This window comes from Sylvia atricapilla, chromosome 7, assembly GCF_009819655.1.
Source record: "Sylvia atricapilla isolate bSylAtr1 chromosome 7, bSylAtr1.pri, whole genome shotgun sequence".
Taxonomy (NCBI): Eukaryota; Metazoa; Chordata; class Aves; order Passeriformes; family Sylviidae; genus Sylvia; species Sylvia atricapilla.
The window spans coordinates 19,161,308-19,185,375 of NC_089146.1; the positions used below are offsets into that span (position 1 = coordinate 19,161,308).

The 24,068-nt window shown below is 37.0% G+C and overlaps 1 protein-coding gene across 1 annotated transcript in view; it reads left to right on the forward strand.

The window, feature by feature from the left end:
- The first annotated feature begins 906 nt into the window (after positions 1 to 906).
- The window catches only part of LRP2 (LDL receptor related protein 2), a 97,826-nt gene continuing 74,664 nt past the window's right edge, over positions 907 to 24,068 (forward strand). The window contains exons 1-12 of the mRNA XM_066323258.1: positions 907 to 1,137; positions 3,115 to 3,237; positions 5,544 to 5,660; positions 13,585 to 13,695; positions 13,817 to 13,930; positions 14,403 to 14,519; positions 15,344 to 15,487; positions 16,877 to 16,996; positions 18,678 to 18,806; positions 19,949 to 20,118; positions 22,295 to 22,518; positions 23,304 to 23,510. Coding sequence (XP_066179355.1) covers positions 912 to 1,137; positions 3,115 to 3,237; positions 5,544 to 5,660; positions 13,585 to 13,695; positions 13,817 to 13,930; positions 14,403 to 14,519; positions 15,344 to 15,487; positions 16,877 to 16,996; positions 18,678 to 18,806; positions 19,949 to 20,118; positions 22,295 to 22,518; positions 23,304 to 23,510 — 1,802 coding nt within the window. The 5' untranslated portion in view covers positions 907 to 911. The remainder of the gene's footprint in view (positions 1,138 to 3,114; positions 3,238 to 5,543; positions 5,661 to 13,584; positions 13,696 to 13,816; positions 13,931 to 14,402; positions 14,520 to 15,343; positions 15,488 to 16,876; positions 16,997 to 18,677; positions 18,807 to 19,948; positions 20,119 to 22,294; positions 22,519 to 23,303; positions 23,511 to 24,068) is intronic.

The following is a 24,068-nucleotide window of genomic DNA, read 5'->3' on the forward strand; positions in this document are numbered from 1 at the left end:
TTTTCAGTGTTCCCCTCTCTGAGGTGCTGACAACAGATTAACATGAAACAGAGCTCTGTTGAACCTAATCATGTTGTAGCTCGTTGTTTTGAGGATCTATAAAACTGTTCACTCCCTTTTTATGAGGCTGTAGTGACAACGAAAGGCCATAAACAGTGCCTTTTCTCTTTCCTATGGACTGGAGATTTCATTAGTTGACTCTAATAAAGGCCTGATCCAGCTGCATTTACACCTGGGAATGAATGCTTCTTTATCAGGTCTTAATCCTTAGTAGATCAAGCAGGAGAGAATGACAGCAGGATAGCTTTTGATCAGCCATAAATGTCTGAACGCTTAATTTCTTTTAAAATTATTTGCTATTCAAATCTTGACTCAAGACATGCTTTCCTGGACTTCAGAGGAAATATTTTAAGTATGAGGGCATTATTATAAAGCAAAAGAAAACAGAGATCTTTCTATACTTTCAAGCAGTTACCACTGAAACAACATTTTTACATCAGCTAAGGGGATTATAATTGTGTGTTTTTAAATCCTCATACACTTTGGAGAGCACTAATGTTTAGCATGTTTAGCCCTTAGATATAATGTCGAAAGTGATGCCCTACATTTATTTGAAATCTGGACTGCTTGGGAATTTAAAATTGTTACATTATTGCTAAGAAGTTTTCTGTAGTGTATGAACTCTGAGACTTGTTTGGGTTATTTTTTCCTTTTTTATAACAATTTTTGTTCTGTTTGTATAATATACAAACACTAAAATTATTGGAATTTTCTATCAATTTAGTTGGAGATGATCTGTAAGACTTGAAGATAGTTCTTTGTTTCTTTTTTTTTTTTATGGTTTATTTGACAGGGTATATAGAGCTTTTTAATATATATTTACTTCTTAATATTTTTGTATTATTTTTTGTATGGTCGTTTCATCTCCGTGCTGCAAGGTGGTGGGTAAACTAGAGTTCTTGATGAATTTTGGTGTCTGTTTTTATGTGTTTGTGCTGCTAAGGAGCCTGTTCCTCTGTCTGACCGCAGGCTGTGAGCGGGGGCAGTTCCGCTGTGGCAATGGTCGCTGTATTCCTGCGGACTGGAGGTGCGATGGGGCCAGAGACTGCTCGGATGACACTGATGAAGCTGGCTGCCGTAAGTGGAACAAATACAGAGCAACTCCTTTGTAATAGAGGAAATCCGGTGATTCCGATGTGATCAACTGTACCTATGGTACAAGAATGAATACTGAATTGGGAGAAAACTACTAGTTGGCATGAGATACTACAGAATCTATTTGAGTCATATTTTGTGAGCTCGTTTGGCTTTGCTACACAGAAAATCAATTAGTGTTCAGCTTCTAACATGACTTTAAACTTTTCTTAAAAATCTGACTGTCCAATAATGTAGTTTGATATTATGACTAATGTTCTAAGTAGATGTAAAAATTTATTGTCTTCTCTTACTGTAGTAATCCTGAATAGAGGATGTATATGCAGCTACTGCCAGCATCACTTGTGCTCCAAGTCTTTGGATTTTTTAGACTCTGGACAACTAACTGTACCTACTGTGCCCAAAGTAGAATCATGCTTAATTGTCTAGTTGATTGTGCTGTGTCATCAGCTCTGGGACAAGAATTTTATTCATGTGGACTATAATATACATGTACAAAGATTCCTTCAAGCTGATTAAAAAAGTTGTGAAAATTGAGAATTTCCCTCCACAGTCTATTTTCAGGAACTTGCCTGTATTTTACCTTCTCAGTTCTAGTGTTCTTTGAGTCTTGTGGGCTGGTACAATTATCAGCCCACTTACAGATCAGCCAATTTTTGCCCCTCAGCTGATAGGGAGGGAGACTAATTTATATCTGTTCTTTTTACACTGTTATTATTTCTTTGCTGCTTGACCCACATAATAACTGGAGGCCATTGACATGGCTCGGCAGACTGATTTGTTGCTTAGCACATTAGCTCCAAAAAACCTAGTGTAGTCCTGGGTCAAGAATGCCTTTAAACTGGTAAAAGAAAATGGTGTTGTCCCATAGTAATAATGAATATTAAACTTTCTGTTGTTGTTGTTAATTGGCCTTTAAAAACAATATGTAAATGTGCTATAGGTAGTGGGGCACATGAATGCCTAGCAAGATCGTTTAAAACTGGTCTTGTATTAAAATCATACTGAAAGATTATTATTTGGTTTTGAAGCAGGACTTAAAAAAGTATGCATGAAGAACATATCTGTAGTATGTGATCAATTTTATCCCTCTGATTAGTTTACTACTGACATTATTTTGTACTATTCAACTCTAGATCTACAAATTGTTTTAATTTTCTCCCTCGATCCTTTGGATAAGTTGAAGTTGTGCTTGCATATCATCCCATGAGCACAAAGTGTTTCAAGTTGACCTTGTATTTCTGCAAAAGCATCATCCTGAGAACAGAGATGGTGAAGACCAGAGTCCTGTTTACTGGACTGTGTTGTTCTAGAGATTCTTCCAGAAGTATTAACTAGGGATGGAGTAATCTGTGACACAGTTTCAAACATTTATTTGATCTTTCTCTTTGATTGTTCCCTGTTGTTTGTCAATTTGATGAGTACAGAGTGGAGCTGAAACAACATTCATCTTGTTCTGATCTGATCCTCACTTTTGCCTCATGAATTTACAGGGAAGAATCATGACCTTGTTTTGGGAGATCATTCTTTTACCAGGGATGAAGCAACTGAGGTGGAGGGAGAGCAATTGAACAGACCCCTGTGAGACTGGGGAAGCGAGTGTGATTCTATAGAAAAGTGGAAAAAAGGGCTCTGCCAGAGGGTAGTTCAGAACCTGAAAATTTTTTGGGATCTCCCTTCTAGAGGAGCTTTTGTCTCCAGGGGGAATATAGGGCTGAAGAGTCTATGCAGGAGTGTACTAAGCTGAATTTTGCCTTTGTACGTCCTTTTACTGGTCCACTTCCCCCTCTCTGGTCTGTCCATTTTCTCTGATCTGTTAAGTGTGTCATGTGTTTCATGGAAGCTACAATTCAGTGACACTTGAACCTTAGACCTTCTTTCTCCTTATGCAATTATTTTCTTTGAAAGTGCTTTCACAGATGTCTGTGAAATGACAATTTTTTTCATTGCTTACACTAGCACAACCTACCTGTGAGGGAAATCAGTTTCAGTGTCACACTGATGGGGAATGTATTCCACATTCATGGGTTTGTGATGATGAGGAGGATTGTGAAGATGGCTCAGATGAACATCAGCAATGTCGTAAGTGTTTTAACTTTCAGTGTTATACCAGTTTTTATTTCTAGAAATAAAGTAATCTGAACTCTGAAGTAGATAAAATACAGAAAATATGTCTAAAAGGATATCTCCAGGTCTTGAAATCTGAAAATTACTCATGTTTATTTTAATTAAAAAGAGAAAAATATGAAGTGTATACTAGTTTTATACTTGATAAAAGATTTAGTAAATTTCAAAAATGGTGAAATACACATATTACTATATCTGCTGTATTCATTGGCTAACAAAATTCCCACTGGCATCTCAGAACTATATATAACAAAACTTAATTTTATTTTAGATGACTTTGAAATTTATTTGTATATAAAAGAGGAGGAATTATCAATAATTGGCAAAGATTAATAAATATTCTTGTATGATTTTCAGCAATGCTATTTAATAGCATTTTTATTTAGAATTAACAGAGCCATTCTTTCTCACACTCAGAAAAGAGAGATATCTATGGTCTTGGTGTCTGGTGGGAGTCTAGTCTTTCATTATCATTTGGACAGCTTAAACTTAGAACATAATTCTGATTAGTATTTCACTTTAAATGTGCTAAACAGTGTATTATTCATGTCTGAATTACTATTTACAATAAAGTGTTTGGTGTTCTCTGTACAGTTTAGATCAAGAAAATAATTTAACAGCCTAACTGCCACAGCCATAGGCTTTGCTCATTTCTTAGTATTGACAGACAAATAAAATATGTTACTCTGGCTTAGAATTTCATGGCTAAGCATTTGAAAGGCTATAAGTACATGCCAAAGTGATGAACAATGAACTGAATACTGCACCAAATTATATTCTCTGCATTATTGCATAAAGCAAGAGAACAACTGTAGTGTTCTGAAGAATGTTTTTTCTGCCATTTCTGGTATTAAAATTTACTCTAAGTGATGAAGATAAGGTTAATTAATTTTCATTTTGATTTTGTGTATAATTTTTTGATAAATTCTTTGAACTGAAAGCTCTGGAGCTACTCACCAACCCCTGGGGAGGTTAAAGTGGGGAGCTTATTTTGGAAGGATTTTGCTCATAGACTTGGTTTTGGCTTTTGTATCTTGATTCCATCTTCATCCACTGAGGATGGAAAATTTTGATTTATAGATAACTACCTTTTGCTCTCTTCCTCTGAAGAGGTGTCAGCACAACTGCTGGTTATGTTTTAGCCAAAGAATCTGTAGGTACAAAATGCAAAATGAGCAACAGTTTGACTTTGGAACTGGGTCTCTGTAACATTGTTCACCATGTTCTGGTTAATCATGAGTGTCAGTACCTATGCAGAGGCACTCTGTTGCTGCTGCTTTTGAGTCATCTCCTGGTATTTGTCCTTGTTGTTCTAAGGGGACTTTTTATCTCAGTGTTTGGGAAAGCTAGAGGAGATTTTCCTCCTTGAAATATTATAAGTTTGTCTTGGGAAAACTGGCTGACAGCTCTGGAAGTTATACATGCAGAAATTTGTTTTACTTTACTGTCATGCTCTTGTTTTTTCTCATGACACTGGTATCCCAGTAGCTGATGTTATTTTGGGAACACCGCTGACAGAGGGTGGCATAGAGAGCCCTTGTAGAGCAGCAGATGACAAGATGCCAATGTATAGACCGGGATGATGTTGAGATACAACATGAGTTTGAAAGAAACAAATGTGCAGGTGGCAGAGGGAAGGAAAAGTTGGTAGTAAGCTTGCCCTTCAGCCATATCTTCACAGATTCATGTTAGCTTGCCTAAGAACTGAAAGCATAATTTAGCTGTAGTGGAATTAAACGGTTTTATGTGGTTGCTTTTTCCTGACAGCTGTCAAGAGAAGAGACCATTCTCAATCCTCCATTAGTTATATATGCAAACTATTTCTGACTGTTGAGGCCCTGGCTGTATTAGAAAACCTTACCTCCAACTCTGCTGTGTTTACGCTGTGACATTCCAGTTGACTCAATAACTTACATTTGCTGAGAGATTTTGACCCAATAAATAAGAGAAAACTTTGAATCAGTGAGAACTGGTAATTTAATATTTTAGGCAGAATAGTTACAGGGAGATACTCCTTAATCTTCAGTTCTTCAGTGGAGAAAAACAGTGACCTTGCAGACTACAGGTGCCCTCCCAGAGCTATGCTGTCTGCTATGGGCTTGTCAAGTGTTCCTTAATCCCCTTGAGTACACCAAGATACAGGGGGAGAAAGTGTTATACTGGTATTTATGAGAGAAATGAAGTAGTTAAAGAGGAAGGAAAATATTTTTCCTCATAAGAAGGTTGATAGGAAGGAGTGATTGTGTGCCTGTCTGTTCCAGCGGGAAGGACGTGCTCGAGTCAGCAGTTCACGTGTTCCAATGGACAATGCATCCCGAGCGCGTACTGGTGTGATCGAGTGGAGGACTGCACTGATGGGACAGATGAAAGAGCCTGCCGTGAGTCTGAACTCCTAGCACAAGATCTGGTTTCATCTCATCTCTCTGTGGCATTTTAATACATTTGTAAGATTAAAGGGCTTGTTGATAGACAGGATGACCACAATATGCTTTTTGTTACAAGAGTTTCATTTCAGATTCTTCTGTGTATTAGAGCTGATGTTCTGATACAGATCTATTACCACAGAACTCAAGTGCAAACTGCCACCACAGGATCAGGTCATACTGTTTCTCATTGTCTGAAAGATAATTAATATTGTACTATAAAAAGGCAACCATGTTAATTACCTTATGGCTTTGGGACACTCAAAGTTAACTTTTCTGAAGTTTTTAATGTTGGTTTTGCATATTTCATGTGAAGTCAGTAGTAGTTATAGCCTATACAGAAAAGCAAAATTTGACTCCAAATGACTTATTTGAGGAGATTTGATCCCTTCAAAAGCATTTTATTCTAGACTGCAGCTTCCTCTGGAGATGATTTAGTCATATTGCATTCAGATGAGTTGTTTATATTGTGCCAACAAAATGCAGATGGACAAGTAGTTTTTTCTCTCTAACTTCCCCAGAGTTGAGGCCACCTGTCTCGTGACAGTCTCCCTAAATTCTGGCCTAGGTTGAATACTGATGGAAAGGAAAACTGGCCACAGAATAGAGGCCAGGTTTTTCAGAAATATTTTTGTCTAAAACTATACAACAGTGTGTAACAGACATGTCTTTCATTGTTAGTCTTAGGGAAAATCTTCAACATCCTGAGTGACATCTAACATATAAGCTGCTATTCCAGCTGTTAGAACATAGTGTGCCTTTGGGAAGCAGGCATAACTGTAAACTTCACTTAGAACCAGACCCAGGGCAGGAGGTGAGGTAAGAGGCTGGGATGGTAATGGATGGACAGAGAAGCAAAGAAATGGAATTTTGTAAATGGTTGTGCTTAGGGGGAAAAGAGGCATATGCTGTGTAAAGGAAGACTATATGGTCATCTGACTGCTGATGTGGTTTATCCTTGACTCACAAGTGGCTAAAATTGTCCCTATGTAGAATGAAAGGGGATTTAGGACTATATGATACTCTGAAATAAAATGTTAGTAAGTCATCCAGCTTGAAATTTTTTGATGTGATAGACCCATAGCCACTTCTGAAGTCACCAATATAAATGGCTAAAAGCCAAGATCCAAAGTACCCCATCTCATTGCTGGGAGAATATATTCTGTGGACTGGCATTTTTTTCTCTTAAAGTTTAGAGTAAGAAATTAAGTTGGTAACTTAATTTAGCAAATCTGTCACACATGAAAAAAGATCCTGAAGAAAAGATATCTGTGTTACTAATGTATTGTCTCTGAATTAAAGAACTGGAACAGCTAGCATCGCTGAGAAACCTGTGAGTAGTCATTGAACACAGTGTGGAACACCCAAGTGCCATGGTGTGATTGTTATAATGCAGTAAATCTGTGTCAGTCTGGGAATGCAGTCCTAATGGGAGTGGATGATACTTAAAACTCTTTTTTCAAACTAGAAGCTGCTGTGATGTTTGAAAACTGAAGCACACATTTTGTTTCATGTTTAACATTCTCAGCTAGGTAAATTAAAAAGGCAGTGAGGAAAGGGCCCTCTAGATACATAAACAGTAGCACTCTACTGCTGTGGGGGAAAGCCAATCATTGCTGCATCAGCAGATTGGCCCCATGACTGTTGTGGGGGCAGCATATTTAACCCCAAGGAGAGGGACTGCCTTCTGTCATTCAACAGCCTCTACTCTGGTTTATTAGAATATGTGTTGACAGTCCCCCTGAGACAGAAGAATAACTGTGACTTGGAACCTTGAAAGTAGGTTGAACTAGTTTAAAGAAATGTGACAGTGCTGAAGGCAAGAGAATCCAAGAAAAATGTAATGACAAGATCCTTGAGGAGGGCTAGTTAATTTTATTGCCTTTTTGTCTTTGCAAGGACTGGAACTTTCACTAGAAGCCATAAAATAAAATTTACAATTTGGTGATTTTATGCTTAACTGTATAGTACAGATTAGCATAAGTGATTTTTTGGAGTAGATTCTAAGACTTGCTTTGAATGTTCATTTTTCCCGATGTTTAGTGTACTTCCTTTTCGACATTATCTGATATAAACAAATGTAAGAGGAATAGTACTATTTTGTCACTAGATTCCCCTTATTTAATTTGAACTAAAAGTTTTCATAAATTAAAATGAAGCATCCATTAATAACAAAAGAATAAAGGTATTTATAACTGGTTCTGGTGTTTCATGGAGCATAACAAAATGCAAACTTAGGTCTCTTTACTTACGCTTTGCACTCACTCATCTGTCTGAAAACAGATTTAGATTGTAAAGAAGATAAAGTTTTATTCCTGAATACATAGCATTATTTAAGAAAGTAGTCAAATGCAAAATGTCCCCAATATAAAGTAAGTCTGCAATTAAACATGTAAAAAACCAGAACAAAGGAATTCAGAGCCTTAGTCCATTTTATTGCTAATGGGATTAAGAGCAAGGGAAAACTACCCATGCAGAGGCGAAGATAAACATGAGAACAAAGCTTCAGCTACAGGTCATACAATTAGCGCACTGAAGTTGTTTTGATTTCATAAAATTATGGCTTTTATTTTTTTAAATACACATATCTAGCTGTTTCCTAGCTTTTTTTGAATAGTCAGCAGCTAGCAAATACTTTAATTTTAAAACTTTAGAAACATAGAATGAAATGGCAGACTATTTGGGGTAGCAAATGCTTTTTGCGAGTAGGCAGCCAATACTGGTGTAATTTTTCTGTTACGTACTTTATTTCTTTCAGTTAAGATAGGACTCTCTCCTGTCCCAGCTTCACAGTTGAAAAATGAAAATCCCAGCCATGTCCATTTTGCTTTGCTGTGTCAGAATAACCCCTGTGGTACTGCTCTGGCAGCTGAGTGCTATGCTGAGGCTGTCAGGGAGAAAGGAGCAGTATTTTAAAGATACACTGAAGCTAGTGGGCTGAGTGTGGGCCAAGATACACTGGATTTTTGATTCTAATTTTGATGTTGAGTTGCTGCCATAGGTCAGCTGCCTAACGTGTGAGTTCCTGCCTCTTGTTTGCTATGCTAAATAGTTGTTGTGGTCAGGAAGTGGGCAGCCAGCTCTGGGATTAATTTGCAGAGACCAGGGTGAAAGTGAACAAAGATCAAGAACTTAAGAGATCATAAGGGAAGTAGTCCAAGAAAGAAGAAAAATGCCATAGTCAGAGACAAATATTCTGGATGTTTGACAAATTACATGTAGCAGCTATAGGAGGAGGGAGAGGTTCAGGCTAAAGGGAATATCTCCACCACGAAGAGTTTGGGACACGGAGGTAGCAAAACTGGAGCAATCTAAGGCAGGCAGCCAAGGAATAGAGTCTCAGGGATCAAAATCAGCAATGAAGGCCAGGAATGAGGGTCTGGTCTGTCTGCCAGCTCTGAAAGCATCTCTGCTATGAACACTGCCTGCTATTATGTAGCTCATAGGACACTTGGGCTTGGAGTAAGTCTCTCTCCTGGTGTCTCTGGTAGGCTGTGAGCTGTCTGGGCAATGCTTTGACCCCTGTGAGGTGGTGACTCATGGCAGTGAATGAAAGAGTTTTAATTAACCTTATTTTGTAAAATGTTTTTACATGTTGCAATAAAAGACACCTGTTAGTAGGAAATTTCCTTTTTTCCTTTCATTTCTACTCCTTGTAACATGGGTTAGGGTTATGGAAGCTTATACTGCTGACTGTGTGACAGACATCTGCTTGTACTGAAACAAATACTAGTTGCAATTATTTCCTGTTACTGGTTTTGTATGGATTTATTTCCAGCTTGCAGAAGAGAAGCGTTAGACATAGTGCAAAATAATGTAGGTTTAGCAGTTCCTGTGACATAGGGTTCAGACACCTTCCAGGTGTCCATTGAATGATGCCATTTTTGTATGTTCACAACTGTTGCCCCACAACAGTTACAAGGAGCAAGGTGCTTCATCTCTCACTTGTGCTGGTGTTTGCCAGTTACTTATATTTTGCGACTGAAGCATTGGCATGCATCAGGGAGACAGATGGTGTAGAAGTATTTTGGCTAAGAAAATGCCTGAGGGGAGAGAAAGAAGAGCTCCCTTTCTTCCTGAGCGTTGGAATGAACATAGGTGAAAAACATTCCCCCTGTTTTCACAAAGCTCATATTATCTTCTAGGACTTGTCATGACTACAGAAGCATTTCTTCTTTTTAGTTTTCTGTAAAATTAGTCGCAGGTTTTTGGGAGGAGGAAGTAAAGAAAACACTATTTATGTTGGAGGTTACTGACCATTCAAAACAAGCTGAAAGAAAACAGTGTTTATATTTTTTTTCTGTCCCTTCACTTTTCTCTTAATGTTGTGTTCATATTGTCTCCTTTATTCTCTTGTACAGCTGTATTCCCAGACCTCCTTAGGTACAAACTACCTACCTTGTCCTTTTAACTCAGAACGTTATCCTTCCTTTTTTGCTCTTTCTATTCCATTTCACCAACACAGAAAGAAAAAAAAAAAAGTTCTATTGCCTGTAAGAGAACCTCTTCAAGTCATTCACAGACCATTGACACTTTTTCCATATGACCCCTACAACAAACAATATGATCAGTTTCTCTGATTGTTGTCAGTTCTTGCACAGCTGTGGGATTTTATACTCAAATGCAGTAATCTTTGATCAGGTATGGGCAGAGAAATCTTAGTTTAAATAAAGATTAAAATAAAAGCTAGGAAATATTGATTTTGCAAGCTCCAAATGCAGTGACTGATGTAAGACCTTTCAATTTAAATTTAAAATGTTGTGATACTCACTTTCCAACTTCATTTGCTGGAGAGCTTTTCATTGAGCTGGATTGTACAGGTCTTTCAGTTTTAGGAATTAGTCTCATTTCTCCCCTCTTGCTGCCAAGGTTCAGGTTCTTCTTTTCCTTTTAAGAAGTCCTCATTTGGTGATAGAAGTAGAAGAACTAAGCTCATGGCTAATGTTTTCTAAATTTTAGAGAGAAAGAAAGGGAGTTTAAGTCCTGGGGTTTTGGCAATTACATGGACAGTCATTCCTTTGTTTTCAGATACCCTAGTATTGTTATGAAGTTCTGTTTTGGCTTCCTTCATTCTCTCATCATTAGGCTCTCAGAGAAGCCAGCATTTCTTCCTTGATTTTTTTATTTTTTTTCTACTTCTCTTCACATAAAATTAAGCCAGCTACCTAGGAACTGTCCTGATGGCACAGATGCTCCTGAACCATCCAGTGCATTGGCTACAGCCTTTGGTGTAGCTCACAGCTTTGGCAACTTTCATGAGGCTTAGTTCTTAATGCCCCAAATAGTTAAAACCAATTTATTAAAATAATATGCTGTAAGGTGCAAAGAGTACAATATGCAATACAGAATGCAATGAAAAATACCTTTCAGGTCAGTGAGGAAGCTGTGATCAGAACTATAATTTACTAACCTTGGGCTTTTGACAAGGGATTGGAAATGGGATTACCTGTACCGAGTTAAAAATTAAATTTATCTCCATCAGGCTTTTCAAAGGATGTTCTTTGTGCAAGTACAATTAAAATAAAGAATCTGTATACCAGTTTTGAAAAGAGAATAAGAAAAAAGGCATTTGTTCGCAATCTAGTAAAACACCAATTTAGTCAGAATGTATATTTTTAAGTATTTCAAAACATCTTTACTTATGACTCTTCTTGGTGTTTTTGATAGTGATTGTATTTATACAATACATTAGACGTTGTAATATAATAATGATTTTGCTAGGCTGAGGGCATTTCCAGGCCTGCTGCTGGAGAGAAAACTTTGACAAAGTTTCCCTTCTTGAAAGGGAGTTTAATATAAGCTTGAGAAAATCTTATTACTGGTTAGTTTCTTAGTCTGCCTGGGCATCCTTGAAGAAACAGGCAATGCAAGGCAATGGGTTCAATTGTTTTATTTGCTTGACATCACTCCACTGGAAACATTGGGGAACATCATTGGAGGTATTTCTGTGGGATATGAAGAAAAGTGAGGGAAATTACAAAACTATCCATTATACATCCCATGGAGGCTTTTTTACTTCAGTGCATTTACAAACACGTACCTTGTATTCTTCCTTCTCTTCTATCTGCCCTACAATATGGTGTACTGCCATAGCTGTTTCTGCTGGACCATAGAACTCCTGATGGCTCCTCCCTGTGATGCCTTCTGTGCTTTCAGACAGGGAAGAAGCATTAATTCCATGGTGAACTTTAAACTTGGCCCCAGGTCAGGCCTTTCTTTAGTCTTTTCTGTAGGCAGAGCTAACATTTCAAAACCCATGTTATTTTCTAAGCATTATGAATTTTCTCTAAGCCTACTGAAGCAAGAAAAGGATGTATTAGAAAGGTGTTTGTCTGGCAGGGAAGTGGGGACCAAAGGATGCTGAGGGCATGTGTTGGCATTGTCAGACTTTCAGAATGGAAGATTGGGAACCATCACTAGAAGGCCACAGGTAGTAATGCTGCAGCTGGAACCTTGCTAATCTGCAACTACTCTTCTTTTGCACATCACAAAATCAGGCACACTCTGTTCCTACATGCAGGTTGCCGCTTTATATTAACTGCAGTGAAAACAAATGAAATGTAAATTAATCAGCTGGGGAGATAGTCGGGCTCAACTTGTAGTAGAAATGAACACAGCTACTTTTTCTCTCATTTTAACAATTTAACAGTAAAATCATTTAAGTCTATTCCATAGGTAATTGAAATTTTGTGGGAATGTGATAATACACAGATAACAACAGTAGAAGCAAGCAAAACAGTTTGGCACTGTCTGGAAAAATTGCAGGTTTCTTGATATGTGTGTGAAGCAGTTTTAACCATATTTTAACCATGACCCACGTTTTGGATTCCAAGAGTGTGAATGAAAATGTGCCTAAGTAAGAACCATCTCTATCTGCTTTATTAACTCCTTAGAGAAGTAAAATGGGATAAAAATTCAAACTGAAAATCTAAAAGGTCCAAAATATTATTTGGCTCTTCTGTGTCTTAAGTTCATTTATCTTCTATAGAGAGACAAAGGTTCAATAAATCTAATTTCTAAAATTAGCAATTTGCTTTCTTACTTGCTATTTGACCTAAAAATGTATTTTTTTTCTACATAGCAACAAGCTAAACTATGAGGTCATGTTCTCCTACTCAGCTCTAGCATGTGCAAATGCTTAATGTATTGGATACTTCCTCTGAACTCACTGACTGCTTGTATGAATGAGTGTTCTCAGAATTTGTTTCAAGTAATTTGAAACAATCCCTTGTATTTGCCTATAGGTCATCTATATAAGTAAAATATCCCAAACCTAAAAAGTCATTATTTCTGCAGAATCTGTTCACTTTTGTGAAGAGAGAAGCAGGTAATAAAAACCAGCAGCTCTCACATTGTTCATGGAATCTGGAAATTTAATATCCTTGGCTTAATTGGAACAAAATCATAAAAATCTGAGGTCTCTGAGTTTGAGAACTCAAGACACTTGAGAAGACGTAGGAACTGTAAACTGCAGGAAATTCTTTGCTATCTAAACACTTAATTAAGATCAGGATAATGCAAAACTGAGGTAGATATAAATGTTCACTGCTTCATTTCCTTTTATGTTCCATTGCTTTCTATCATGTTGTAAGCTGTTTAGGTTACCAGTCTTTCTGGGATGTGGGAAGGCATTTAATTTTTCTCTTTTTGCTGGCAAGGTTTTGTAGCATCCATCTAGAGGATATTCTTTAATATCTGTTGGAGAAGACAGTATACTGTCTTCCAGTATATTCAGTATACTGGATTACTAGTATAGGACTACTAGTAATGGAGTTTTGTATTCCCTTTCTCCTTTAAACCAAGATATTCTGTTGACGCTTGATGGACATGACTAATTATAGTCTTACTTCATGCTAATATAAAGAGTTTTTTATTTTAGACTACCCAAGATGTGAACAGTTATCATGTGCAAATGGAGCATGTTTTAACGCCAGTCAGCGATGTGATGGCAAAGTTGATTGCAGAGATTCTTCCGATGAAGCTAATTGCAGTAAGTCCTCTGTGTGGAATGATCCCAAAGAAATTTGCTTTATAGACTTTCTTTTGGAGTTAAACACTGTGGTGTTCTGACAGATTTTCTGTCTGTGTTTCTGTGCTAAAATCTTTTTCAGCACGTGGATGTACCAGTGCACAGTTCCAGTGTGCTAATGGAGAGTGCATCCCGCGAGCTTTTATCTGTGACCATGATGATGACTGTGGAGATAGGAGTGATGAAAACTCTTGCAGTATGGTTTTTTTCTCCCCCCCACTTTCTTCAACTGTTGTACTCAGACCTGGTTCAGGCAGATAGCAGGAAGCAGATTGCTTGGCTGTACAGCCATCAAAAACTAATCAGTTCTAGAAGTACTATTTTGTATAGAAAGACAAAAATTGCAGTGCTACTTTGGTAGAATTTGTCTTTGCTGCTAAGTTCCTGGGTATGGCATTACTATTTGAATTTGCTGGATTGAGTGACAGTCTGGTTTTTGATGCACATAGTTACACTTATGTTGTTGTCATCTTCTTAATTTTAGCATGAATCAAAGGTATTTCATACCTAAATGAGAAGGAACCAGCAGTGTTTGCAATATATACAAAAAATGGAACTGCCTAAATTTTTTAGGAGATATAATAGATGATCATATATGAGACAATATTGTTATTTTTAACCTTTTAGCTGCTTAGAGCAGTTAGATTTTCTTATGTTTCTTTCCATAGCTTATGCAACTTGCAGAGGCAACTTCTTCACTTGCCCGAGTGGCCGTTGCATTCATCAAAGCTGGATTTGTGATGGAGATGATGATTGTGAAGACAATGAAGATGAAAGAGGATGTGGTAAATACTATTGCTAACTTCCAATGGTATTTTCAGAGGAAGAGGACACTAACCTACATCTGTGAAATTGAGATCAGTCAGGATGTTCTGAATACATTTCTTTTCTTTTAAAACCTTAGAATTCCACCTTCATTTTTATTTCTTTTTTTAACTTTGGCAATATTTTTGTTGGGGTGTGTGTGTGAGAATTATTGTGATACCAAGTATGGTGCAAACTAAGTTTAGCATATAGCAATATATATATATTTTTTTTTTCTTTTATATATTCTCTTTTATATTTTGTTTTGGTTCTTCTGCATGTGGAGATTTTTCAGGTCATCTGTTAAGAGACTTCAGGCTTCTAGTAACCAAAACCCATTGATACAAAATGAAATTAACTTAGATCATGCCAAAATTTGTCATGTGAGAAACAGAAGCTTTAATGAATGAAAGTGTGAATGAGATTTCTTTTTCATTGGCCTTTTCTATGATGAACATTATTCTCTTCATCCAGACAGCATTTTTGTGGTTTGAAATCACACAACTATAGTTACATTTCTGGTGCATTGGTTAGTTTAATGCTAAATGGTATTACCATTTCTAACAAAACAGAAAAGTAAAGGGATTCATGTGTTGTCTACCCAAGTATCATTGGCATTGCAGTTTGAATGTAAAAGAAAGCATGACAAGTAAGCATGGATAATGTTTCTTTATAGTCTTTCCCAGCTGTGTGCATGAAATGGAAACTGGATATCAAAGGATAGAGATGCTTTGGGAAGCTGTTAGAGAAGAAATATTAAAATTTGAAACATACTCTTCATTATTCTTGTTTTTCTTTTCCTTAGAAAGTGGTCATCGTGAATGCTACCCAGGAGAGTGGGCCTGCCCTGGATCAGGGCATTGCATTCCAATTGGGAAAGTGTGTGATGGAGCTGCAGACTGCCCTGAAGGAGAAGATGAAACTAACATCACTGCAGGCAGACACTGCAGTATGTATGAGAATGAAAAACATACACATAATGCAGAAACATCAGCATTTTTACATTTGCCTTTTGTCTCCTAAACAATACTGAAATTTTGGAAGCTCACTGTTTTCATTCGCACCATTTTGACTGGATGATCTGAAAGAGGCATATAGGCTGCAAAGAGACCATTTCTTTTTAAAATTTGTACCTGAAATTTCACAAATAAGGATTTTAACTTGCTCTCCATACCCTAAAATATGTTCATAAAGTCAGGGAAAGGTGTGCTATATGCCTTCTTTGTTTAAATATGTTTGTACCTTTGTGTAAGTAAGAAGTAATGGTTTGTGCTGATCAGAACATAGCATTGAATCAGTATAACCTAAGCTTTGACTAATTCACTTTAAAGATTAGGATTTTAAAAAAATCTTTTTACGTGTGATGTCTGTTTCTTCAGTTAGTGATATACTGCATTTTTTCTGTTGGAGGCAATGAGCATGCATAGTTCCTGCTCATTTCACTCTAATACTACAAATATCAAATCGCTCTGAGGACAAGGACCAGTGTATTTTAATTTCTTGGAAGATGAAAATTCCTATTAACAAAATCGTGCCTTTTGGAATAAGAGGGCAGAAAAAATAAGAGGAAATGAAACCTTATTGTAAAAAAGCATCTCTTGCTTTGCTGAGTGGTTTGGTAGTTACAGCAGATATGAGTGGCAAAGCAAGGCATTTAACAGAAGAAATTGGGGAAAAGGAAAATACTGACTTTCACCTCCTTCTATGTTAAGTGTTTTACAATCATAACTTATTTCCCTGTCATTGAATTGTTTATTAAATAGTAGTAGAAGGAAAAGGAGAAGTAGTGAAGGAAAAAAGAGAGAGAGAAGGAAAGAATAAAGAAGCATTTGTCCATGACTACAATGCAAACAGTATATTTAATACATTGGAAGGTTATACATATTCTTCTTAATATAACAGTAGGGTTTTTTCACATGGAAGAATAAATGATGAGCCAACAGATGGAGCTCAAGGATACGTTGCTCACAAGTAGGCCTTGTGGAACCAGGGAAAGTTTTGGTGCATTGCAGATGGCTTCCTCTGGTCAACTTTTTAACACAGGACTTACCATTAGTGACACATAAAAGACTGATGCTTATCCTTTAAATCTGTTCTAAAAACCTGTTAAAAATAGTACCTTCTCTTCTGTGTTCCATGCCCTTGCTTGCATGTATGCAAATGTATGTGATTTTGTGGAACTTTGTACGTAATTTTTTCTGCAGATAAGTTTTAAGAAGCTGTACTTGAAATTGAAGGCTTATTATAGAAAAGACTTCAGCTTTGTAACTCTTCATAAGGCAGAAAGCTGTTCTACTGGTAATAGGTGTGTTTCTGAGATATTTTATTTGCCTTTCAGACATATCACGCTGCGCTGCGCTGAGCTGCCAGTATCGCTGTCATTCCTCTCCCTCAGGAGGGATGTGCTATTGCCCTGCTGGATATACAATAAGTAGCAATGACAGTCGTACTTGCATTGGTGAGTAAAGTCCAGGCATTACAGATATCCAGTACCTTCTCACAACCCATTGGGAGAGTGGATTCCAGGAAGGCGAGTTAGTTCGAATTGGGTGGATGTACTGGCAAATAGAAAATCTCAGGAGTCAGCAAATGTATGAAAATTTTAATAGCTCAATGGCAACATGGTGACAGAAACAAACCAGAGAGATATCATAAAGACCTCTTTCACTTTGACCTAAAGACATAGTGACAGCATGATTAGGTTTAAAAATATGTCCAGTTGGATGGCTGGTTTATTATCAAAAGTTTTTACTGGTCTTAAAGTGTTTACATAGAGAGAGTTTGTTTCTGCCTCAGTGATGTGTGTTGCATGCCTGGAACAACTGTTAATGATATTGAATTCTTTGTTACTTTTGGAAAGTCGCTGTATATGAAGACAGCAGAGCGTTATACTTGAAAATAAAAAGGGTGTTTTGTATTTGCATTACAGAAAGGCTGTGTCTTCTCTGGGATTTCAGTATATACATAATTTACATGAAAAAGAAGAATATTTACAAGAATGCAAAAGTAACTGTAAAGCTGTTGTAACTTGATAGTACAGATGATTTATCTCAGTAGCTGGCAATTGAGTAACTTCAGAATCATGAAAGGTAGCACTGCCTAATAAAAAAAAAAGGGGTAAATATCTCTTATGAGTTTTCAACCCAAGATATGGTGTTTGTGCTGTTGAAAGTGTTTCAGATGCTCACCCTCTAATGAGATTTTTGTATTTTTGAGAATACTGGGTGGCCTAGGCTGTATAAGCTGCAATGGCAGAATGGTTACTCTTTGTAGAGACAGAGCAATAAGGCACAAAATTTCCTCCATTTTTTCATGCATTTGTGGGAAATGCATACAGGATCCATTCTGAAACCTGGTGCTGTCTCAGTGAGTCTTCTGTTGTTTCTTACTGTCCTGTAAACCTAGTCATCAGATTCTGGCTTGTGTATCTGAGTCAATGTACTTTGGTTTGCTGAAATCTAGGCATATGTTTGTGGTTGGAACAAAACTTGTCATGAATGAATAGTTGACAGTCAGTACTGTATAATTCCAGATCCAGTACTCTACCTATGGTATTTTGCATGCTAAAAGGAACTTTTTCTTGCTGGTTCTGGTGCACGTGCAGCTTTTAATTGTAAATCAAATACCTGTTAGCATGGTACTAAATCTGAGCTAATAAATACTGTCTTCAAGTAGGACTTAAAGGCTTAAGGACTGCACTTAAATAAAGGTGAGGCTCACCTTCAGAGTGGGCTTAAATCCAGCCAAATCTTTGTGTGTGCCAAGTATAGAGATCTTTTGCAGGAAAAGTACTTCATAGACATATTTTGTATTGTGGAAAGTAGATAATGACATCCCTTCAAATGTTTTTTTCTTTTCTTCTGGCAGTTGTGGTTTAGATTTTTTTGCCCGGTTGGTTAGTATTTTTTCAGTGGGGGACAGAAGTGCAGGTAGGTCCTTGGTCAGGGAACACAGCTTTTTTTGTCATCCAGAAATACAAAACTGAAACATTGTGTCAAAACATGCAAACCCTCTTTCTTCATGCTATAGTTTTGCAAATAGATATAAAGCAAGCAGAGAGGACAAACTTGCAGCTTCTTAACTACAACATGAATTTTATACAAAGCATTTTTTATAAATCTGCCTTATTCACTTGACAGATTTTGATGACTGTCAGATGTGGGGTGTCTGTGACCAGCTGTGTGAAGATCGTGTGGGACATCACCAGTGCCACTGTGTGGAAGGTTATTTCCTAGAGCATCACCGGCATTGTCGGGCCAACACATCAGGTTAGTGCACTTCAGGTGTCTTCTTGAGCAAATAGATAGGGCCAGGTAAAATGGGGTGGTTTTCATGTCTGAGCCACGCAGCTCTCTTTGATTTTAACTCTGCCCTTAAGGACTTAGGGTCAGGACAGCTGTCAGAATGTCAGCAAATGTCACAACTCTGTATCTGCTGGCCTGTGTAGGTTGGTGTTGATTTCTTCATCAGGGCTGCTTCTCCTCTAATCAACAAGTGTCTTTTAGGCTCCATTGCTTTTTGAGCACTCCTGACTTCTGCAGGGTTGGGAGGTTATTACCAGAGTACTCCTGAACAAAAAAAATTCTTGTTTCTATGAGGCACTTTTCTGTCATGCTCTCTATGGAACTTAGTGTTGTCAAGAAATCAGGAAACCTCCTTTTTTCTAGAACTGTGCCAGAAGATGGTTTTGATGAATGGTGAGATCAAACACTTGCCTGTGAGAGAAGCCATGCTCTTGAGTGTCCCAGAGTCTGAACTCTGAAGAATACTTGTCTCTTAGAGTGTAGTTCCTCATCAGCTGGAGGCTGCTGCTCCTGACCTCCTGCTCAGTTCCGAAAGCAGCCCCCAGGAAACTCTGCTTTGTGGAGATGTAATGTCCTAACAAGCTTTTGTGTAAGGCAGGTGTTCCTGCCTGTGGAGAGTCAGTGGGAATGGGAGGTCCTGCTTGGCATAGCTGATTAGCAGTCTTGTTTCTTAGAAAAGCAAGAACTGCTCAGTTCCCTCCCCGTTCCTTCTTTCTTCAGCCTTATCTGTGGACCAGTCTTCAGCTCACAATTTTCTAACTATTTCTCTCTGATTAATAGGAGAATGTAATACCTTCTATAAGTCAGTCTCACTGGGTTCATTTTAGCTTTAATAGAAATAGTCTTTTGGTGTTTGCACAGGGCTTTTGTAAAAGATTTATCTGGTAGGGCTTTAAATAGCTGTTCCTGCCTGATTTGCTCCAAGCGTACAGACCAAAGGCAAATCACAGCAAGTTAGTGCTCACATAGAAACATTTATACAGCTTGTAGTCTAAGCATCTATTTAAAACTTTGTGTCCAGTGTGTATGAGCCAGTATGTATAGTCTGCAATTTGCAAAATACCTTGCCTGCAGGGTAATCATATCTCTGTCACTCCTGCTTTTAGCTGGTGTTGCATCAATTATTTTTTCCAATGGCCGTGATTTACTGATTGGAGATCTTCATGGAAGAAGTTTTCGTACTTTGGTGCAGTCACAGAATCGTGGGATTGCTGTTGGAGTGGACTTTCACTTTTACCTGCACAGAATCTTTTGGACTGATACAGTGCAAGATAAGGTTGGTAGAAATTTCAAGAAGAATGTATTTCTGTGTACCTGGAAGCAGACAACTGCAAGAGGCAGAATGTGTTGATAGGCCCTCATTTTTGAGAGCCAAAGCTGGCTGTGTTTTTGTTTTCTAACAAAAAAGCTCCTTGAAATGTTTTATGTTAATGACTGCATTTTTTCAACTATACTATTACATGTGACATATTAAACAAAGAATCCTATTGTATGGGAATGTCTTGAGCAACTTTTAATTTTACTTGAGCCTGAGTCCAAAAAACTAATTAAGAGAAATAGTAGACATTCTTTCAAAAAGGAACAAAATTTTCTTGGTAATTTTTGAAACATGATCATTTAAAATGTAAAAACTGTGTGCCTTCCAAGATGATAAAAATCAGGTTTCTTCGTATACTTCAAATGGCACTGTAATTGAGCTTGAATAACAAATATTGACAGTATTTTGTGTAATGAGCCAATATTATTACTTTTTTTAAAAGCGTAATTATTTAGCTTCAAGATACAGTAGAGCAAAGTAATTTAAAAAAAGTAGTGTGAAGACTCTTGTGGAAGTTGGATGGCACCCTTGTTCTTTTTTTCTGTTCATAGCTTCTGGGAACCAAAGCAAGTCTTAGGTCAAGTGATGAAACTTCATAATCTTTGTCCTCATGTTGATCGTCATGCAGAGTGAAGGAGAGTCTGTGACCTGACTCCTCCTAATGCCACTGATGGATCAATTTGGTGTCACTCATAATTCTAAATCTGCGCATTAGATATGTAATAAAAACTCTAGTTCTCATCACAGTTCCCTGCTGGTTCTGTGGAAAGAACATTCACTGCATGGCTGTCAACTAGGACAAGATTTGTATGCACAGTTTTTGACTTGTTCACAGTTCTGGCATTTTTATTGTGGCTATATAGTAGGTTCCTATTGCTGCAGTTGCTTTGTCAATGGCTGAATGTAGTCAGGGTCAAATCTGCACTTTTACGAGACAGGAGATTTATTCTGTCATTGTAATAGATAAAAATAAAAGATAATATGGGGCTTTTGCTGTACGCCCCAGGTGATGAGGACTGCCTTTTTATCTACCCAATATGGTTTAATACTAATTAATTAATTAGGAATAATTAATCTAATTAAGTCCTAGCTAGAATATCCAGATGAAAACATCTGCATTTAGAATTTTCTTTAATGATTAATATTTCCACATGATGTCTTAAAATGATGATATTACTCAGGCTTTTTTTTTTTTTTTAAAGTTTAAGATATAAACTAAACCAGAAAATTGTGAGGGGTGTTTTGTGTCATCTTTATCTCACTTAGTGTACTGCCTGATAACCTAATGCCCATAAGCTCTTTCATCAACAGAGTTTCCAAAGAACAGAGTAGACAGTTAAGTGGTTATCTTGATTATTGTTACTTGGGACTGAAGAATATTTAAAATGATACAACTCTTTCATCTCTTATTTTTCTTGCATATATTTATTTGGTAAATCTCTATTTTCATTTAAATGCATTCAAAAATTGTTGTTCCAAAAAAAAAATCATATTAGTCAGTGTTACAATCACACAATTACTGTATACCTAAAATTATTGTGTTTGAGTTGTTTACTTCACATAGGTCTGAAATTGCTTGTAAAAGAACATTATTCTTCTTGGGCAGGATGCTGTTAAAATTAGCCTCAGAAAAAGGAGACCACAAGCTGAGAGCTCTTTTCTGTGAGGATGGACAGCTTTCCCTTACTGTTTTCATTTTGCTATTTCCTCTTAGTGGTATCTGCAGTAAGAGCTCCCCCTCTTGTTTCTAGCTTCTGTTGAGAGCTTTACCAAAACATGATAATTTGTTTTCAATCACTAGAAATACTGGGTTTTGCTACATTCCAAGAAAGCAAATGCACTTTCCTTTTTTTTTTTTTTTTTTTTTTTTTGCTAAAGGGCAAGGTTGTTTTAGTCTGTTATCTTGTCAATTTTGCAGAAATGCTACTTGAAGGCAAGCGTCCTGCAATTTTTGCATTGGTTTCCAGATTTTTGCAAAAAATCCTAACCTAAGGAATAACTTAGAGGGTAACTTGCTTGTATCTGGTGGCCAGTTGTGGATTGGAGATCAATGTGATGATAAAAGACAAATACCATGTGACTTGTGGTTCGCAAAACATCACGTGGGGACTGACAATATTTGTATTGTTTTCAGGTTTTTTCTATTAATATTGATGGCTCTGATTTCCAAGAAGTTTTAAATATTTCAGTTGACACACCTGAAAATCTAGCAGTGGATTGGGTTAACAATAAACTCTATGTGGTTGAGACCAGTGTGAACAGAATAGATATGGTTGACTTGGATGGAAGAAACCGTGTAACTCTAATTGCTGAAAATCTTGGAAATCCTAGAGGAATAGCACTTGATCCAACTGTTGGGTAAGTGGTACTTATCAGATAATGGTAAAAGATGTCAGAAATTCCCTTATCCCCATGTTAAAGGAAGACAACTAGGAAACAGCAAGAGTGATCATTTTTGAATCAGATATAAAATATTTTGAACATTTGCATTCTATCCTAACCTATTCTTCACCTTAATTTATGAGAGGGGTCTGCAATACATTTATTTATAATGTGTGAAATCTGTTTCATGGCTGGAGTTTTTTGTGCATGAGCAGCACTGAAAATGGGATTTGTGGAATTGCCCTGCCAAGCAGGGGTATTATCCTTAAAGATTTCAGTTGTGATACCATCCACAGATCTCCTACTATGTGAAATAGAGATGGAATGAAGCTAGGGAAGATAGTGTCTCCTAATTCCATATGCTTCAGAAGTATATATGAGCCATGAAAACATGGATCTTCAGAGAATGGGAAAAGGAGTTTCATGCAACTTGTAGTCATGCCTGGCTGCTGCTTTCATGATGCAGCTATTTGTCACTGGTTTATTTCGGGCAGTAAACTTAAGTCTGTGATTTAATACTAGGAAAACTAAAAATTCTGAGGTGTTTTGGGTGAAAGCATGCTTCTTTATGGATTTATTCTATAAATGTAAATGAAAACTCCTTTTTGTGTAGAAAGTATAAAGTATGTTTTCATAGTATGCCAGCTGAGAAACAAATTCTCTTCTGAAAGGGTGCTGGTTTTAAATTCCATGTGAAACACTGGGGTTTCTTATAAAACTTCAAGGAGACATGACCTTCTTTCTTTTTTATCTCTTTATAGTTATTTGTTTTTCTCAGACTGGGACAGTCTGTCTGGTGATCCTAAAGTGGAAAGGGCCTTCATGGATGGCACAAATCGTCAGGATTTGATAAAAACAAAACTAGGCTGGCCTGCTGGAATAACTCTGGATATTGTGTCAAAGAGACTTTACTGGGTTGACAGCCGGTTTGATTACATTGAGACTGTAACTTATGATGGACTTCAAAGGTAGGCGAAATATTATTCCTTGGAGGCTACAGATATACTGATTATTTTGTATCTAGTTCAAAAAAATATTTCTTTAACAAAATGAGATACACAAAGGATGAAAACTACAACATAATGAATGTGATGCACCTTTGTCTCTATGGTGTCATGCTACTTCTAAACATTCTTTAATTCATAATTCTTAGCTTTTTTTTGACCTTGAATGCCTCTTGCCCTTTTATAATGTACATTTTATAATCCACCAGTACAGTACACATGTTAGAGCATTTCCTTTTTCTAATTTTTCAGTTATATTCATTATTTTCCATCATAATTTCTTTGCATTTTTTCATGAATGAGTTTATATGAAATATTCCACTTCAAAACACTAATTTGTGTGATAGGCATTGAATGCTTTTCTTACATTTTCTAAATCTTTCCTGTCAAAAATTAAGTCATCCTTCACCCTACTATGATGTTGGGGAGACTAAATCACAGCATGCTAAAAGGGAGTCCTTCAGTTTTTATGGGGCCGTGTTTTGGAGCATAGTGTTGTTTAGAAGCCTGCTTATCTCTGTA